This window comes from Natrix helvetica, assembly GCF_964273705.1.
Source record: "Natrix helvetica genome assembly, chromosome: 2".
Lineage (NCBI taxonomy): Eukaryota > Metazoa > Chordata > Lepidosauria > Squamata > Natricidae > Natrix > Natrix helvetica.
In genome coordinates, this window is record NC_138552.1 from 274,201,965 (window position 1) to 274,221,201 (window position 19,237).

Sequence of the window (19,237 nt, forward strand, 5' to 3'; positions counted from 1 at the left end):
CACTTTGATGCTGGGCGGTCTTATAAATTGGATACATCAATTAAACAAATAAATACCTGCTTGAAAACATGGGATCTGGGCAGTTTTATTTGTATAAAGACAGATGCTATTGGAGTTCTTCTCAAAAGGCATAAGGGCCAGTCCGGCATCGCTGAAGTTCTGATTGATTGCCATGAGACCAAGGTCGTTGGTTTGGTCCCTCAAAGCCCTTGCTAGAGGTGCTTCACTCCCGTACACAGCACTGGCATCCAGGAACGAGGTGATTGAATTGAGCTGCTCACGAACAAATGTTGTAGGGTTGCACACCGCAGCTGTCCTATCGAATGGCAGGCAGATGCCCGGAGTCGTAATCCGTGGATCTCCAGGGGGGATCTGTATAAAAAGATCACTAAGTCAGGTTTCTGATCCCCGTCTAATCAGCATCATACCTGAACTCTTTTTGAAAGAATTTTATTAACCTTCAGAGGTGGGTTCCTACACGTTCGACCCAGTTTGGACGAGTAGGTAGTAACTCGGCCGCCCATGGACCCGAACCGGTTCTATTGTCGGCGGCGCCATCTTGATTTTGGGTTCTGCGCATGCGCAGGACAATCGCCCTTGCAGAAATGTAATTTTTCCCCCTTTTCTAACATTCTGCACATGTGTGCCAAACTGGCAGTAATGCTTGTACCTTTAGTTAATGTTATCATAATTTTAAAATGAAAATAAAGATGATAGGAAAATGGGACAGAGAGAGAAAGGGAGAAGAAAGGTGTAGGTATGGGGGGAAAGGAGAAAAAGCATTGACTTCCAAATTTTTTCACCCAAGTCCCCTTTGTCCCAGGACTGGGTGATCCTAAACAAGGCCTCTGTGGACACAATAAGGGCAGAGACATAACAGTGTTTTGCTGCTCTTACCGCTATGAGGTAGTTCTTAGTAGCAACTCTAAGTTGTGTACAGAATACAATAACAGCTTTACCAATTTACAATACAATACAATAGCAGAGTTGGAAGGGACCTTGGAGGTCTTCTAGTCCAACCCCCTGCCTAGGCAGGAAACCCTATACCGTTTCAGACAAATAGCTATCCAACATCTTCTTAAAGACTTCCAGTGTTGGGGCATTCACAACTTCTGGAGGCAAGCTGTTCCACTGATTAATTGTTCTAACTGTCAGGAAATTTCTCCTCAGTTCTAAGTTGTTTCTCTCCTTGATTAGTTTCTACCCATTGCTTCTTGTTCTACCCTCAGGTGCCTTGGAGAATAGTTTGACTCCCTCTTCTTTGTGGCAACCCCTGAGATATTGGAACACTGCTATCATGTCTCCCCTAGTCCTTCTTTCTCTTAAGCTAGACATACCCAGTTCCTGCAACCGTTCTTCATATGTTTTAGTCTCCAGTCCCCTAATCCTCTTTGTTGCTCTTCTCTGCACTCTTTCTAGAGTCTCCACATCTTTTCTACATCGTAGCGACCAAAACTGAATGCAGTATTCCAAGTGTGGCCTTACCAAGGCATTATAAAGTGATATTAACACTTCACATGATCTTGATTCTATCAATTTAAAACATCATACCTGAACTCTTAATAAAATAAAAATTAAATAAATAATTCATTGTTTTTATTTTAAGAGTTCGGGCACAGGGCTTTAAATTGGTAAAGTGAAAAGATTGAGGTTTCATTCATTCATTCATTCATTGGAAAGAAAACAAAAATCTCAAAAGACAGTCTTGATGGACCACTAGGTCTTTTTCTGCTGCCCGTTTTCTATGTTTCTATATTTTTCAGGTTCCGGCATTTAAAAATAAACATGCTTTTAAAGACTTTGATTTTTCAGTTGGTTTTTAATACCGTAAGTGGTGTTTTTTTTAAAGTGGTTTTTAAATTATTTTTAAATCTCATGAGATTTCAAGTCTAATAAAAGGCTGGCAGGTCGGCGAAAAAAGCTTGCATTTCACACCTTGCAACCTTAGTTTTTCAGTATAGTTTGTCAATCAACTTATTTGATTCACTTATAGTCAATGAACTACGTGGGTCCAGAAAATAAGATAATTGACTAAAGAAGTGAAATGTGTTGTGTAAGCCCAGTTTCATCAGAAATACATCTATCTATCTATCTATCTATCTATCTATCTATCTATCTATCTATCTATCTATCTATCTATCTATCTATCTATCTATCTATTATCTATTATCTATTTATCTATCTCTATCATCACATTTATATGGCCACACATCACTCTGGGCTATGTACAACAATCAATAAAACCATATATATATAAATTAATCATTCTAAAATTTTAATGGAATGGTGGAATGGTTTAGAATACAGTATTGCAGGCTATCTCTGCCCACTGTTAACTGTTCGATTCTGATCAGTTCCAGGTTGACTCAGCTTTTTGTGGCTATTAAAATGAGGACCTAGATTGTTGGGGGCAAAATGCTGACTCTGTAAGCCACTTAGAGAGGGCTGTAAAGTATAACTATTTTAAAGAGACACTACAGTATTTTAAAGATACTATTTTAAACTACTTTAAAGAGACACTGTTTTTATGTTCATCTACTACCTTGTCAAAACCAGGGAGAAATTCTCCTCAGAAGGAGGATCTCTCAAAGCTAAAATTGATCTGCAGATATTCCATGCTATACTTTTCCCCCCCAGAGCAAAGTTTTCATTACCTTAATTGGAAAGGAAGGAGGTGCATAATTGCAACAAGAATCACATTGGTCATTACTGATGCTGCTAGCACCTAAGTCCAAGTCATGGTCAATCCATTGCCCAAAATGCATGAATACAAGAGAGCGTTGCTTATCAGGAGTCACGTTCTCATTGGAGGTTGCGATGATCTCATTAGACACTTTCCGTACCTGCAAGGATATACACAAAGAGGATCAGATAAGCAATTCCAATCTGCCTGAAATCCCTTGGATTTCCTAAATTTTCTTTCCTTGGAGTCCAAGTCCTACAAAGGGAATTAAAACTGCAGTATTATTCATTTATTCATATTTATTTATAAAATTTACTGGCTGCCCATCTTACCATAGGGTAACTCTGGGTGGCTCATACTTACCTATAAGTTAAAACATGAAACATTAAAATCAGACATTAAAACCAAGGACACATGCGGAGGATGGGGGCAGAGTGGGAGTGAGTGAGTTCTGTTACTACTCAATCAATCTTCTCCATTGTGCTGTTCCTCCACTAGGGCCCCAAGCCGACTGGAAGAGCCATGTCTTTAGGCCCTTACAAAAAGATAGGAGGGTTGGGACCAACTTGATATTTGGGGTGGGGGTGGGGGAGAGTCCAGAAGGCAGGAGCAACAGCAGCGTAGGCCCTCCTCCTGAATCCCGCCAACTAGTATAATTGGGCTGACGGAACCCGCAGCGTGCCTCCTCTGCCGGCATGAGTGGGATGTGCCAATCCCAGAGGGCAAGATTCAGAGGTGGTTATTCAGCAGGTTCTGACCAGTTCTGGAGAACCGGTAGCAGAAAGTTTGAGTAGTTCGGAGAACCGGTAAACACCACCTCTGACTGGCCCCGCCCCCATCTATTCTCTGCCTCCCAAGTCCCAGCTAATCAGGAGGAAATGGGGATTTTGCAGTAACCTTCCCCTGGAGTGGGGTGGGAATGGAGATTTTACAGTATCCTTCCTCTGCCACGCCCACAAAGCCACGCCTACAGAAGCAGTAGTACATTTTTTTGAATCCCACCACCGGTGAGATGGTCCATCAAGTAACCTGGACCCATGCCATGAAGGGTTTTAAAGGAGATCACCAATAACTTGAATTGCACACAGAAGCAGACTGGTAACCAATGCAGCTTGTGGAGCAGCAGTGTCACAGGGGCTATTCTTGGGGCTCCCCCAAACCCGTCCTGTTGCATTCTGCACCAGCTGTAGCTTCCGAATGCTCTTCAAGGGAAACCCCATGTAAAGAGCCTTACAATACTCCAGCTGTGAGATGACTGTAATGGCTACGGCATCACAACTGGAAATAACAAGGCAGAGGTTTGTAGAGTCATCAAAACATATCAGCAGATGACTTTCTTTGATTGCCAGTAGCTTGAAAGCATCTGAAGCACAACCCCTGTTCGGTTCAACTTAGATGCTGTTCTTCTACCTGCATCGAATCCAGGGATGGTGAACCTTTTGGGCTCAGGATGTCAAAAATTTGCAAAATGCCACATTTGACTCTAACGGCAGGTCACCCGAACGCAAACACGCATATTCATTTATTTTTTTAAGAAGCAGCTTCAGGTCGCAGGAGGCCTTTGTTCTTGAAGCAACTTCAGAGAATGCTCTTCTGTGGCCTCTGCAGCCTCTGATAACTGTACAAAAGCACCCTCTATTCTCATATGGCGTCTGCAGCCTTCAAAATCACTCAAAAATGTGGCATGCTTTTGAGAATAGTTGTCGAATGTCAGTGAATGCTGGCATGTCACCCAAAACATCGTAGGGGTTTGTCACCTTTGACACCCATGTCATAGATTTGCCATCACTGATCTAACCTCAGCACAAACGTGCCACAACAACCTCTTTTTTCTGTTGTGTCCTTGTAAAGTTCTCCCCAATCAGTGACGTGCAGTCAGGTGAGGCAGGTGAGGCACAGCCTCACCAACCTCATCATGAAAAAAAAAAGTAAAAGGAAAAAGCTGAGCTAGTTGCTGCCTCACCGTGGATGACTCTGCTTAACCTCACTGGTGCTCTCCCTCCCCAAGTGTAGTGACTTCCTCCCCAGGCCCCCATTCATTTCTCTCTCACACACACACACAGCTGGATAAAACTATATAAAAATCTAGCCCAGCTTCACTGATTACAAATTTGAAAAGGCAACGTGGCTCCACCTGCAATCAAACTACACTTGGGGAGGGAGAGCACAAGCAGCACTGAGGAGACCACAGGAGGAGGCAGGAAGCCAGGCAAAGAGCCATGCTGTAGTACACACACTTCCCCCAGCCTCTTTCTATTGGAAGGCTCGGCTCCCCTCCGGCTTCTCTGCCTCTCCTCTCACCCCAGCCTGCCAGCAGGAGGTGGTGGGTGGGCTTTATTGTGTTCCAGGCATTTCCCACCCAGACAGCAGGCTGCATTTGCAATAGTGGAGGTGTTTGGGAAAGGCAGCAGGGGAATGGGGAGGGGGGGTGGCAGAGGAGCTGCTTTCAAGCCACTGGAAAAGATATCCAATCCAACTTTTGTGTGTGGGGGGGTTTGTTTGAGAGTGAGTGAGAGAGGGAAGGGGTAGGAGAGATAGTCCAATCCAACTTCTGTGTGTGTGTGTGTGTGTGTGTGTGTGTGTGTGTGTTTGAGAGAGGGGGAGGAAGGGAGAGAGGGAGGAAGGAGGGGAAGGAGAAGAAAAAGAAAAAGAAAGAAGGAGCAAAGGAGAAAAACAAATGCTGTCGCTTTAAATTGGAACTGAGCACGCCTGGCTGTGGAATTCTGGGAGTTGAAGTCCACAAGTCTAAAAATATTTGAAACTCAGCACTGTGTCAGTGCCTCACCAGTCATAAACCTCACCACACGTCACTGTCCCCAATCCATCCTCTAAGGCACTGTCTTTCAACCTTGGCAACTTAAAGGCATGTGGACTTCAACTCCCAGAATTCCCCAGCCAGCATGCTAGCCTAGGGAATTCTGGAGCTGAAGTCTACACATCTTCAAGCCAGAGATTGAGGAATTCTATTCTACGGTAAACAACACACAATGGGGGGCCTGATCGAACCCACTTCATTAACCATATTATTGGTGGTAAAGTTAGATGATTTGGAGAGGGGCGGGAAGATGAAGTGGGCCAGTTGCTATTGTCCACTTTAGACTGGTATAGGTATTGCTCTACAAGGGTCAGCTCATCCTACGCTAAAGCCCGCAATGGTTTCACCAGTGTCCCCTGATAATTCTCCAACTATAGGCTCGACCCAAACAGGTAGTTGACTTCCCATCACTTACCAGAGGGAGAGTATGTCCATGATAAAGTTGCCCCGCAATTAGTCCTCTTGGAAGGGATTTGCCATCTTCATATTCTGCTGGAAGCCAGCGTGCATAGGCATGATTGGATACTCCAAAATGTGGGTGCTCCCTAGAATGGGAAAATAATGGGAGGTCTTTTAAGGAGGTCTCCAGCACTGAGTCAAATATGCTGGAACAATAATCTCTATACAAAAATGACCCCTTTTCCCTCCCTGAAGGTTGAAGTTTATCTAATGGGCAGGTTTTGTTCTCCCTTGAATGTTGAACAAAATGAAACCCCTGTGCAGGGGTGGGCTTCAAAAATTGCAGCAACGGGTTCAGTGCCCCGTAGCTGGGAGGTGTAGCCATGGTAGGCATGGCCTCGTCGGCCTCCTGCATCACGGCGGAGGGGCCATTTTCGCCTTCCCCAGGCTCCAGAGGCTTTTCCCGAGTCTCCAGGAGGGTGAAAACTACTTCCCTCCATTCCGGAGGTTCTCCAGAGGCTGGAAATGGGCCCGGTAAGCCCAGTGCAGCGTGGGCTGCACTGACTACCTGTGGCTTTCCGGGTGCGTTTCAAGGTGTTGGTTATCATTTTTAAAGCGCTCCATGGCACAGGACCTAGTTATCTGTGGGATCGTATCCTGCCCCATACATCCCTTTGGCCCATTCGCTCTCACAGAGAGGGACTCCTCCGGGTGCCGTCCACTAGGCAATGCCAGCGGGCGACGCCCAGGAGTAGGGCCTTCTCTGTGATGGGCCCGACCCTCTGGAATGACCTCCCCCCAGATATCAGGACTACCACCGACCTCCGCTCCTTCCGTAAGAAGCTAAAAACCCACCTATTCAATTTAGCCGGCCTGGCCTAATTCCCAATTTTAGTCCCTCAATACTGTGTTTTTAAGTTTTTTAGGGGTATGCTTTTTAGTTGCTTTTAATTTTTACTTTTCTGTACAGCTGCATTAGGTTTAATTCATTTTTAAGGGTATAGGATATTTATCTTTTGTATTTGTTTTAATGAGACGCCTATACACCGCCCCGAGTCCCTTCGGGGAGAGGGGGCGGTCTATAAATCCTGAAAAATAAATAAAATAAAAATAAATTTTCATCCCTCTCCGAGACTCTGCACGGGCCCTGCACTTACCTGACATGATGAACGGGCCGCATGGAGACTCCACGGGGGATAGGGGGGGCAGGAGGGGGGACGTGCCCAGCCAGGGATGGCATTTGAGGGTTCACTGAACTAGGCAGAATTCTAGCTAGAAGATTGCCCGAACCCGTACGAACCCCCAGCAGCCCACTCCTGTCCCTGTGTAAATATCCGTTTTGAGAAACTATAACTGATTAAATGCGCTATTTGAAAGCTTGTTTTAAAACTTCCCCCTTAAGAAATGAAGTGAAGCTTAAAACTTAAAATGATATGGGCTAGAAATAAATAATTCCATACAGAGCTTCTGATACGGATTGCCATGAACACTAATGACCCAGTGGTGCCTGCTATTTTTAAAAGAGGAAATTAAAAGGAGTCTGGAGGCTAAAACACAAGAAGAACAGGAATTGGGTATGTCTAATCTAGTGAAAATAAATACAAGGGACGACATGATGGCATGTTTGAGGGGCTGCCAGAAAAAGAAGAGGGAGTTCAACTTATTCGCCAAAGCACCAGAAGGCAAAATAAGAAGCAATGGATGGAAACTAATCAAAGAGAGAAGCAACCTGGAACTAAGGAGAAATTCTCTGACAGTTAGAACAATAAACCAAGGGAACTGGAGGCTTTTAAAAAGAGATTGGACAGTCATTTGTCTGAAGTGGTACAGGGTTTCCTGTTTGAACAGTGAGTTGGACTAGAAGGCCTTCAAAGTCCCTTCCAACTCTGTTATTCTGTCTGGTAAAATTATTTTTTTCTCTCTCATAGAACCTGTTTATTTTTCAGATGAGTAGCTCACCATACAAAGATGCTTTAGAGCCAGTCAGACCAGATTTCCATCTAAGTGGTGTTGGAAGAAATGTCCTTCTGGGTTCAGTTCCAAGTGGGGAGAAAGACACTGGAAACATGGTGGCTGTTTGGAAAGATGGTTTTAATGGTGGACAGGATCACATGCCTTGAAGATGTTGGGTGAAAGGGAAAAAAGGGGGAGAGATGCTGAGAATGCCTGAGTTTTTCTGGGCTTTTGAAATTGAACTTGTATTCTGATTGGTTGCCAGACTCCCATTGGACCATGCAGGGGCAATTCTGTAGGTTGTCCTGCATCCCAAGCTTGGTTGAGCCTTGCTGGGTGATGTAATCTTCCCAGGTACCATGTGGTGAGATGGGTAGAGGGCTAATCCTACCTTTGTTGGATCTTGGGTGAGGGCATTTGCCTATGAATAGACCTAGCTATCTCTTTATCTCTTAAGTGCAGGACATCTGCTGTGGGCCATTGAGGATGGAGGAGGCTATTAAGAGTGAGTCTGTTTCCTGCCTAAAAACATGTTTCTCCATTTCTTATCCAGGGAAATATAATATTCTGCCTTTTTAATATTTCCTAGAATATTTCGTTTTTCTAGGAGAGGGGTGGGTGCTAACTTCTTACAGTAAATAACTCAACTAGAGGTAAAGAAGGGGGAAATGAATGTTTTGCACCTTGAAGGTGCTCAGGATTCTCACTGTACCCCTCAAAATCCTTCCAATCAGCTTTACGGCATTTCAGAGGGCTTTTAAGCTGCAGAAGAGATGCCTTAAAAGACTCCGGACACCAGTTTTGCTCCTTCAACATCTCTAATGCTTTGCAGAGGAAGTAAGCCTAAACTTTTCACCTCTAACAATTCTGATTCCACAAAATCACCATATCCTAAAGAGACAAGTCTTAAGAAGCAGGAGTTGCATACCGATTGTTGCATTCACCAGTGATGGTCCGGTAAGGACTTTTCAGTGGACAATAGATTGGCCGCGTCACATAATTGCAACCAGTTGATTTGAAGAGTGTCTCTTTCTGCTCTCTGTTTAATATATCTAAACAGGAAAAGAAATCCGTTAGCAATCAAGGAATTGATGTAATATTAATTAATGTTAATTTAATTGCTAATTATCAATTTAGGTAGTCCTTGGTTTACGATTACAATTGGGGCTAGAATTTCCATTGCTAAGCCAAGGTGGTTGTTGAATAAGTCATATCCGGCTTTATTGCCTTTTTTGCACAGTTGTGAATCACTGCAGTTGTTAAGTCAATGATGTAGGTGTTAAGCAAATCCAGCTTATTGCGTTGATTTTGCTTGTTGGAAGCTGGCTGGGAAGATCACAAATGATGATCACATGATCCTAGGATGCTACAACCATTGTAAATACAATTTGGTTGCCAAGCACCCAAATTTGGATCACTTGATCTGTGAGGTAGCTGTGAAGATCATAAGTGTGGGGTTGTAAGTCATTTTTTTCAGTGTAACTTTGTAACTTTGAGTAATTGCTAAATAAATGGTTGAGGACTATCTGTATTTTAAAATTGTAAACTAGAGGCCAAGGGCAGTGTTCAATTGCTTTCATTCTGCAAATAAGAATTTTCTGGAGTCTAAGCTGACCTAACATTTGGAATTTTCTATTTCTTGTCCACTTCTCATCCTGTTGCACTACGTATCTAAGTAAACGTTCCGAAGCTTTCCAGAGCTGGAACATTCTCTAGAGGTACTGGGATCAGGTCTTGTTTTCATGGAGCCTCATAGGTATCTCTGGTTTTTCATCCTACCTGTAATGTTGAATGGTCTCAGATGCTTATTTTTTAGTTTCTTCTCTAAGATATCCAAAGCGGTTTCCATATAACTTGCAGCTCGGATTGCAGTCCTGGTACCTGCCACGGGTGCTTTTAAATATTTTATAAAATCCGAAGGGTGGAGATCAGTCTTGTTCAAACTTTCTTTTATTCTGGAAAAAAGAAGTAGAGAGGATGACAGCAACCACAATAGAAAATGCCATAAGAAATGTAGTGTTTACACAACGCCGTTTTTAAAACAGCAGCAGGGGAGTTGCACCACAAAGAGAGAAATAGACCGGAGATATTCTTATTCTTATTCTTTCATGTTATTTCCTTTCTTTCTAGGTAGAAAATCAACTATAGCCAAGCCAGCAGTGGTAGGATTCAAATAATTTAACAATTGGTTTTCTGCTCTAATGACCAGCTGGGTAGGTGGGGCTGGGTGGTCATGTGACTGGGTGGGTGTGGCCAACTTGACGGGCGCTCCACCTTGCCTGACCTCTCAAGACCATGGGATGCTGCAACAGTCATTAGTGTGAAAAACGATCGTAAGTCACTTTTTTTCAGTGCCATTGTCAACTTCGGATGTTCACTAAATGAACTGTTGTAAGGCAAGGATTATCTGTACAAAAATACAGATAGCTTCTTTGCTTGCAAAAAGCTGCCCTACATATTAATCATTAGATTAGAAATGGGGGAATACACACTGAAGATCAATGATAGCCATAGCCCTCATGGAAACCTAAACCTTTCTGTCTGAATACCTTCCTTTAAAGTGGAAAAAAACAAAGACTGTTGGAAGGAGATTTCTTCCAACAACCGGTTCACTGAACTGCTCAGAAAGTTAACAAACGGTTCTCCCGAATAAGTGCGAATCGGCTGAATCCCACCACTACAGGCCAGTGTTATAAAAATCTTCTTCTGCGTAACCATTTTGCTTCTCCACCAGAGTACCCGGTTTAGCCAACATGCATGGATTCATGTATGCAGTCTGAATTCTTATTTTTCCATGCCACAATAAATCTGCGCATTTTTCTTCTTCTCTCCTATCTTTACCATTGCTCAAACATCTGGATGTTTCACTAGACTTAAACTCTTTGGGGAAAGGGGTCCTTCTACAATATCATATCCAGGAAGTGTATGCTCAGGCTCTTGTATGACTGTACGTTGCTAGACACCCAAGCTCCTTCAGAGATAATGGATTAACTAGTCAGCTTTGAGAGAGGTTTTTGTTACAGCAGAGCAAATGAATGAATGAATGAGGATATTTAGTAAACAGGTGTGGGCTTGGGAGTTACAACCCTGAGATGGGCAGCCATATAAATTAAAATAGAAACAAAGAAAACGAGAAAGAGAGGAAGTAGAGGGGAAGGGAGGATAATGGAATAAGGAGAAGAGAGGAGAAGAGAGGAGGAGGAGGAGAGGAGAGGAAAGGATGGGGCAAGGGAAAGGGAAAGGGAAAGGAAAAAGAAAAAGGAGAGGAGAGGATAAAAGAATAAGGAAAGGGGAAGGGAAAAGGAAAAGAGAGAAGAGAAAAAAGGAAAAGGAATTCTGCAGTACATGTCACTATGCACTTCTCTTTCCTCTTCTGTTGGAATTCATTGCTTGATTCTGAAACAATTTTGACCAGGATCATGAAAGACTTTGAGGCTTGCCTTGGCACAACATACAAACTTAGCTTATGTTCATGTCTCAACTCATTGGATTATTTATGATCATTCACTATATTGTTCTAACACAAAACACTGATTTATTGCGCAGCCGGTTTAAATACATTGTGTGGATGTAGCCATCCTGTGTGAAAAGGATCTCTGCCTTCAGAGATCAAGTTGTTATTTTTGCAATTATTTAGTTGATTGTAAGGCAGGGATGTATGTTTTTTTCCCCAAACCAAAAGCTGCCCTTAATGTTTTGATGGCATGCTGTCAGAGGTACATTCTCTCAAATTGGAAGGACAGGTCCAACATATGGATAGAATAAAAATTAAATTAAATGTATTTACATTTAATGAATTACATTTAAAATGATTGTTCCCCATTTATTTAATAATTTTCTACCTGCCTCAATATAAAGTTTATAATTTAGTAACAATTTTAAGAAGGCGCCCAAAATTTGGCCTCTAAGCTTCTAGAAGTCTCAGGCCACACAAGCTTGTTTGTGTGTGTGTCAGGGGTGGGTTCCGGCAGAGACTACTGTTGGTTCGCTCAGGGACACGCCCCGTGCACACGCACTTGATCCACACTGCGCGTGCAGGCACAGTACAACTAAAATTGCTCTGCACATGTGCAGAAGCAAAAAACAAGATGGTGGCGCCCACAGCACCGCCGGGAAAAGCAGTTCGGGGGTGTGGCAGGCCTGGGTCTCTGTCAGTTCCAGTTACGCAAGCCACCAAGCTACTACTGGTTTGGCTGAACCGGTCTGAACCAGTAGGAACGCACCTTTTTTTCTCCCATCTGTTTCCTAGGCATATTTCCAGTGGTGGGATACACTTACCTTCCCTACTGGTTCGCAAATGTGAGCTCGCACGCACCGCATTTGTGCGTGCACACTGCCTTCCGTGCATGCGCAGTGCTCGCACATTATGTTGGGGTGGGTGGGCAGAGCCTCCTGCAGCCACCGCTACCTGTTCGCCAAAACCGGAGAGAACTGGCTGAATACCACCTCTGCATATTTCTAAACGTTCAACATGAAAAATGGATGCTTAGAGTCTGTGATGAAACGTAACAAAGGAAGTTCCCTATAATTTTACACAAAAGAAGCTCACCTTTCCCGGGATAATTTAAATGCCAGATCCACCTTCTGTTTGGCTTCATAAATGCTGTTTAAAAACTCTGTACCAGTCAGCTTTTCAGAAAAATCATCACCATCATGAAGATCTTTGGAAGAATAAAATAATGTTAGAAGAAAAATAAGATTCTGGCTTTTATTCCCTGTTAACCAGGAAGAGGAGACATGAAAAGGATGGCTACCTATATCATCACAGGTAGCTATAAACACTTTAAGAAAGCAGAGCGGGCATCTACTTCCCTGTCCATCTTTATTTCTTGCCTATAATATCATTTACATTGTTAAACTTAGTCGAATACTGCCCTGTTACTTACATTTAAAAATTTTAAGTCTAAAATCTTACACCTGAAAATCTTCTTGGCTGAGAAGTAAAATAAGAAATTGAATAATAAGCAAACAACATTTATGTTATATTTTGTAACATCTTTTATAAGCGCCCCCCCCCCCCCAAATCACTGTGAGATGAGCAGCCATACAAATTTTCTTAATAAATAAATAAGAAGTAGCAAAAATGATGATTTCCAGCAACAACCATCAGGATTCTCTAGCCAGAAGTAGGGAATGAAGACTGACTCAACTATTTAATGGCATTCTGCCCTAACTCAGGGGTATTCATATTGCATGTGTGCCAAACAACTCAAGACAATGGCACTATTCATTTTGCCATTTTTGACCTTGTCCTGAATTAAGAATATACAGGGCCCCTTTCCATAAATCTCTCCCCTCTCATTTTTTTTAATGACAGACCTTTAGATTAAATTATTAGTGGCACACTAGAAAGGAACAGATATGATTCTAGGTTATTTTTTAAAAAAGAGCCTTCTTGGGCTTTTTGGCGAGATTCTTAATCAGCCGCAGGAGTCTATGCTTTGCTTCCCTCTCTTGCTTCTATCGACTCTTTGCCCAATTACTGAAATCACCCCTAGATTTCCTCCAGGATGACAAAACCTAACATATTTCACATGGCAAGCCTGTCACTGAATGCTGCTGGCTTAAGGGAGAGAATACACCTTTAACAGCAATAGATTAAGGATAAATTAAGCCTGCCTCACTTGTGGCAGATTTAGGATGAAATGAAGAGAAAAAATAATGAAATGAAAGAAAGTATTTTAATTGTGAGTTCTTGTCATATGCCGATTCTCAGTGAGATGCTGTCCCAAGCTTCTTCAAACCTTCCAGCCAAGCTTTGCATAAAGCAGGGATCTGAGAACCTGACCCTCCCCCGAGTGGAGGACCTGGTAGACGCATGGAATAGTGCGACTGCCGGGGCCCTAGACCGGGTGGCGCCTTTGCGGCCTCTCCTGCGGCGACGAACCACCCTGGCCCCTTGGTTTACCGAGGAGCTAAGGGTGATGAAACGCCACAAGAGACGCCTAGAGAGTCATTGGAGATCCTCCCGTTCCGAATTTGACCGAGCACAGGCACGAGCCTATTTGAGGACGTACCTCGTGGCATTAAGAGCGGCCAAACGTCAACATTGCGCCGCTCTTATTGCGTCCGCAGATAACCGCCCTGCCGCCCTGTTTCGGGTGACCCGCTCCCTCTTGTTTGAGAGACCACAGGAAGCCCCTTTACAGGGTAGAGCAGAGCAGTTTGGGAAATATCTACAGGACAAAGTCGCTCAAATCCGGATGGGATGGGCCCCTTTCAGTGGTTCAGTAGAGACGCCCGTGGCGAGTCTTGAGGGACCGCTTTGGGAGGAGTTTGACTCGGTTGCCATCGAGGATTTGGACAGGTTGCGTGGACGTCTGCGACCCACCACATGTTTATTGGACCCGTGTCCCTCCTGGCTTGTACTGGCATCCTGGGAGGTTACGCGCAACTGGCTCCTGGGCCTGGTGAACGCCTCGTTGGGTGAGGCGTTCACCGGCCGCCTTGAAAGAGGCGGTGGTGAGGCCCCTGCTCAAGAAGCCTTCCCTGGACCCAACGGACCTAGTCAATTATCGTCCAGTCTCCAACCTTCCTTTTTTAGCGAAGGTTGTAGAGAGTGTGGTGGCACAGCAGTTCCCACGTCACCTGGAGGAAAATGATTATCTAGACCCGCGCCAGTCCGGCTTCCGACCCGGGCACAGCACGGAGACGGCCTTGGTCGCATTGGTTGATGATCTCTGGAGGGCCAGAGATAGGGGTTGTTCCTCTATCCTGGTCCTATTAGATCTCTCGGCGGCGTTCGATACCATCGACCATGGCGTTCGATACCATCGACCATGTTGCACCGTCTAGAGGGGCTGGGAGTCAGGGGCACCGTTTTACGGTGGTTTGGCTCCTACCTCTCTGACCGGACGCAACGTGTGTTGGCAGGGGAGCAGAGATCGACCCGGAGGCCACTCACATGTGGAGTGCCACAGGGATCGGTGCTCTCGCCTCTCCTGTTCAACACATACATGAAACCGCTGGGCGAGATCATCCGTGGTTTTGGGGTGGGATATCATCTGTATGCTGATGATACTCAGCTATACATCTCCACCCCGAACCACCCCAATGAGGCCGTCGAAATGATGTCCCGGTGTCTGGAGGCCGTACGGGTCTGGATGGATGGCAACCGACTAAAACTCAACCCTTCCAAGACGGAGTGGCTGTGGCTTCCGGCCTCCCAGTTCAACCAGGTGCTTCCATCTCTGGCCATCGGGGGCGTGCAACTAGCCCCCATGGAACAGGTGCGCAATTTGGGCGTCCTCCTAGATGCCCGGCTGTCCATGGATGACCATGTAACAGCCGTGGCAAGGGGGGCGTTCCATCAGGTCCGCCTGATGCGCCAATTGCGCCCCTTATTGGACCGGGATGCCCTACGCACAGTCACCCATGCGCTAGTGACGTCTCGCCTGGACTACTGCAATGCTCTCTACATGGGGCTTCCCTTGAGATGCACTCGGAGACTACAGTTGGTCCAGAACGCGGCCGCGCGGGTGATTACGGGGAGGACTAGATACTCCCCTGTAACACCTCTCCTGCGCGAGCTGCACTGGCTTCCTGTGGTCTACCGAGTGCGTTTCAAGGTTTTGATTATGATCTTTAAAGCGCTTCATGGCACAGGGCCTAGTTACATGCAGGATCGCATCCTGCCCCACACATCCCTACGACCAATTCGCTCACACAGAGAGGGACTTCTCCGGGTGCCGTCCGCCAAACAGTGTCGGGGGGCGACACCCAGGAGCAGAGCCTTCTCTGTGATGGGCCCAGCCCTGTGGAATGACCTCCCCCGTGACATCAGGATTACTTCCGATCTCCGCTCCTTCCGTGTACAGCTGAAGACCCACCTCTTTCAATTATCAGGCCTGGCTCAATCGTAATTTTTCTTACTCCTCCTAACTGTCTTTTAAATTTTAAATTCTAATTGTATATTGGGTTTCTTACAATTGGGGTATTTTAATGGTGATTTTTAACTGTCTAAATGATGTAATTTGTTACCTCCTCCGTGCATGTGTGTCTTTGTATATATGTATGTTTATGTGTTTGTATACATGTTTTATGTTCTATATGCTCCATTGTACGCCGCCCCGAGTCCTACTTGGAAAGGGAGCGGCTAATAAATTCAAATTATTATTATTCTCCTTCCTCCCTCCCTCCCTCCCTTCCTTCCCACCCTGGAATAACAGTTTATCTATCACAAAATCAAAGATAATTTTTCAAAATTAATCTCATGTCTAGGATTACCAGACATCTGGCAATAGGACTACAGGTCCTCCTTTTTGTCGTTATGTGCTCCAGCCTGCAGACATAGCCTTAAAATCAAATATTTAAGGCATAGCCTGAAAATACTGCCCTTTTAAAGTAGCTACAAGCTATTTGTTCCTGAGCAGCTTTTTGAGGTCAGTGCTTCCCAAACTACCTCTGAGACTTTAATTAGTTGTTATGAACTCAGGGGCTGGCAACTGCTGCCTGAAAGCAACAAAACCTTACAGAATGGAATGGAATGGAATAGAATAGAATAGAATAGAATAGAATAGAATAGAATAGAATAGAATACCCTATTTCCCTGAAAATAAGATAATAAGCCCAATTGGGCTTTTGAGCGCATGCACTAAAATAAGACATCCCCCGAAAATAAGCCCTCCCCAAAATATTGCAATGGCCATACAGTGACCACGCTCGCCTCCTCCTACACCTCAAAAATAACAAGACGTCCCCGAAAATAAGGCCAACTGCAATTTCAGGGGTCAAAAGAAAATAAGACTTTGTCTTATTTTCGGGGAAACATGGTAGAATAGAATAGAATAGAATAGAATAGAATAGAATAGAATAGAATAATGGCCAAGTGAAATTGGACATACAAGGAATTTGTCTCCAGTGCATTAGCTCTCAGTGTACATATAAGGAACAAAGTGATCAGTTGCATCCTGAAAGCTTTTGCCTTCTAACTTTCTCCCGTAAATTTTGGACTCAATTGTGGTCGTTAAGCTGAGGACTATCTGTCATTCATTCATTTCATCCAGGACCCACTGGAGCTGCAATGCAACTGTTGGCAATCCTCAACTTATGACTACAATGGAGCCCAAATTTTCCATTGGTATGCAAGGCAGTTGTTTACCGAGGTGCACCTCATTCTGCGACTTTTTTGGGCACCGTTGTTAAGCAGATCATACGGTCATTAAGGGAGTTGGCTTCCCCATTGACTTTGCTGGTCAGAAGCTGACTGGGAAGGCTACAAATGGTGACCACATGACCTCAGGACAGCGCAACTCCCATAAAGCCATGCCAGTTGCCAAGTGCCTGGATTTTGATCACTTAATCATGGGGATGCTGCAATGGTCGTAAGTGTGAAAACTGGTCATAAGTCACTTTTTTCAGTGCTGTTGTTACTTTGAACGGTCACTAAATGAATGGTTGTAAGTCAAGGACTACCTGTACTTTTCCCATCACCTTCCCTAGGATAATCCGTTAGCCCTATCCGTGCCCCATAAATATTTTTTTAAGCAAAATCCCTTGTTCATTTCTTGAATCCCACCATTTAACACAGGTGTCAGCCCCGGAGCCATTTCCCCCTGGAATCTTCAGGGCAAGTTGTGGGAACAGGAGGGTGGAGGTAGAGATAGCAAGAGGATTGTAACCAAAATAAAATTATTTCCTCTGAGAGCCAAGGACCTTCCCTACAGGTGCATGGAGGCGGGATATGAGTCCAGATGAACTTTGGACTCTGGCCTAATTGGGCCATAGGATAGACTGCATCGGCAGGAGGAAGAAAAATGTATTTTTAACTAAGGGGAAATCCAAGGGGACTTTAGAGTCGGGTTTCCCCAAATGTGCCAATATCACCTACCTAATAAATCTATACTTTACTATACTATCTATACTATGCTGTGCTGTGCTGTGCTGTGCTGTGCTGTGCTGTGCTGTGCTATGCTATGCTATGCTATGCTATGCTATGCTATGCCATGCCATGCCATGCCATGCCATACCATACCATACCATACCATACCATACCATACTATACTAGACCTAAAATGGACACCTGACATCAAAAACATCATCAAAAAAGCACGACAAAGAATGTTCTTTCTGTGCCAACGCAGAAAGCTCAAACTGCCCAAGGAGCTGCTGATTCAGTTCTACAGAGGAATTATTGAGTCAGTCATCTGCACCCAACAAGACAGACACAGACTTCAGAGGAGAATTAGAACAGCAGAAAAAACAATTACTACCAACCTGCCTTCCTTTGAGGACCTGTATATTGCATGAGTCAAAAAGAGGGCTGTGAAAATATTTACAGACCCCTCGCATCCTGGACATCAATTGTGTCAACTCCTACCCTCAAAATGACGCTATGGAGCACTGCACACCAGAACAACTAGACACAAAGACATTCTTTTTCTGAACGACATCACTTTGCTAAATAAAGAATTCCCTCAACACTGTCAAACTATTAACTTAATTGTTAGAAATGCAAGTAATGCAAGTTAGTAATGCAACTAAATAGTAATGCAAGTCTGCATTACTATTACTATTAATTTTCTCATTGTTCCTATCACCCAACTCCTCCCACTTATGATTGTATGACTCTAACTTTATTGCTTGTATCCCTGCGATTTATATTGATTGTTTCCTAGTATGATTTGATTGCTTATTTGTCCCCTATGACTAGGGGACAAATAAGATTAAGTGTTGCACCTTATGAATCATGACGAATGTATCTTTTCTTTTATGTACACTGAGAGCATATGCACCAAATTCCTTGTGTGTCCAAGGAGTTGTCCACCCTTGGCCAATAAAGAATTCTATTCTATTCTTTGAGGAATATGCTTGCCTTGGAGTTCTGATTCTGTTGGGTGTGTTACTGTGTCCTGATCAGGATCAGCCTCCTGGCCCATCTAGTCCAGCAGTCGGTTCTCACTCTGGCTAACCAAGGGCACAAGCAAGTTCTGTAGTCTCTCAACAGATGGCCACCAAGATTAATAGCCAAGGTTAATCAAGGCCAATAGGTCTTGATCTCCATTTCTGGCCATGAAAAGCTGCCTTTTTCTCTCCCAGGAAGAATTATGCTGGTGAAAAAGTTTCAGGAAGCAAAACAAGACTTAGAATTTTACCTTTCGCATAAGATCCAGATACCATCAAGAGGTTTAATGTTACCAAAAGACTGAGCAAAGCAACTGTTCTCCCCATCTCTGAAAAAGAAAAGAGAAGGTACAAATTTATCCATTTAGGGCAGTGGTTCTCAACCTGTGGGTCGGGACCTTTTTGGGGTCGAACAACCCTTTCACAGGGGTCGATTAAGACCATCGGAAAACACATATTTTTGATGGTTTTAGGAACCGAGACACCAATTTTATGGTTGGGGGGTCACCACAACATGAGGAACTGTATTAAAGGGTTGTGGCATT

The 19,237-nt window shown here is 44.2% G+C and overlaps 2 protein-coding genes across 2 annotated transcripts in view; one reads left to right on the forward strand and one right to left on the reverse strand.

Moving 5' to 3' along the window:
• LOC309386717 (protein NipSnap homolog 2-like) overlaps window positions 1-19,237 on the forward strand; it is a 291,445-nt gene that overhangs the window by 113,627 nt on the left and 158,581 nt on the right. The gene's annotated exons all lie outside the window — the stretch shown is intronic.
• Window positions 1-19,237, reverse strand: part of LOC309387499 (myeloperoxidase-like) — a 35,849-nt gene that overhangs the window by 12,928 nt on the left and 3,684 nt on the right. Inside the window, exons 2-8 of the mRNA XM_081944002.1 lie at window positions 18,944-19,021; window positions 12,400-12,511; window positions 9,630-9,805; window positions 8,779-8,902; window positions 5,914-6,043; window positions 2,655-2,843; window positions 57-372 (exon numbers count right to left, since the gene is read on the reverse strand). Of these exons, the coding sequence (XP_081800128.1) occupies window positions 57-372; window positions 2,655-2,843; window positions 5,914-6,043; window positions 8,779-8,902; window positions 9,630-9,805; window positions 12,400-12,511; window positions 18,944-19,019 (1,123 nt within the window). The 5' untranslated portion in view covers window positions 19,020-19,021. The remainder of the gene's footprint in view (window positions 1-56; window positions 373-2,654; window positions 2,844-5,913; window positions 6,044-8,778; window positions 8,903-9,629; window positions 9,806-12,399; window positions 12,512-18,943; window positions 19,022-19,237) is intronic.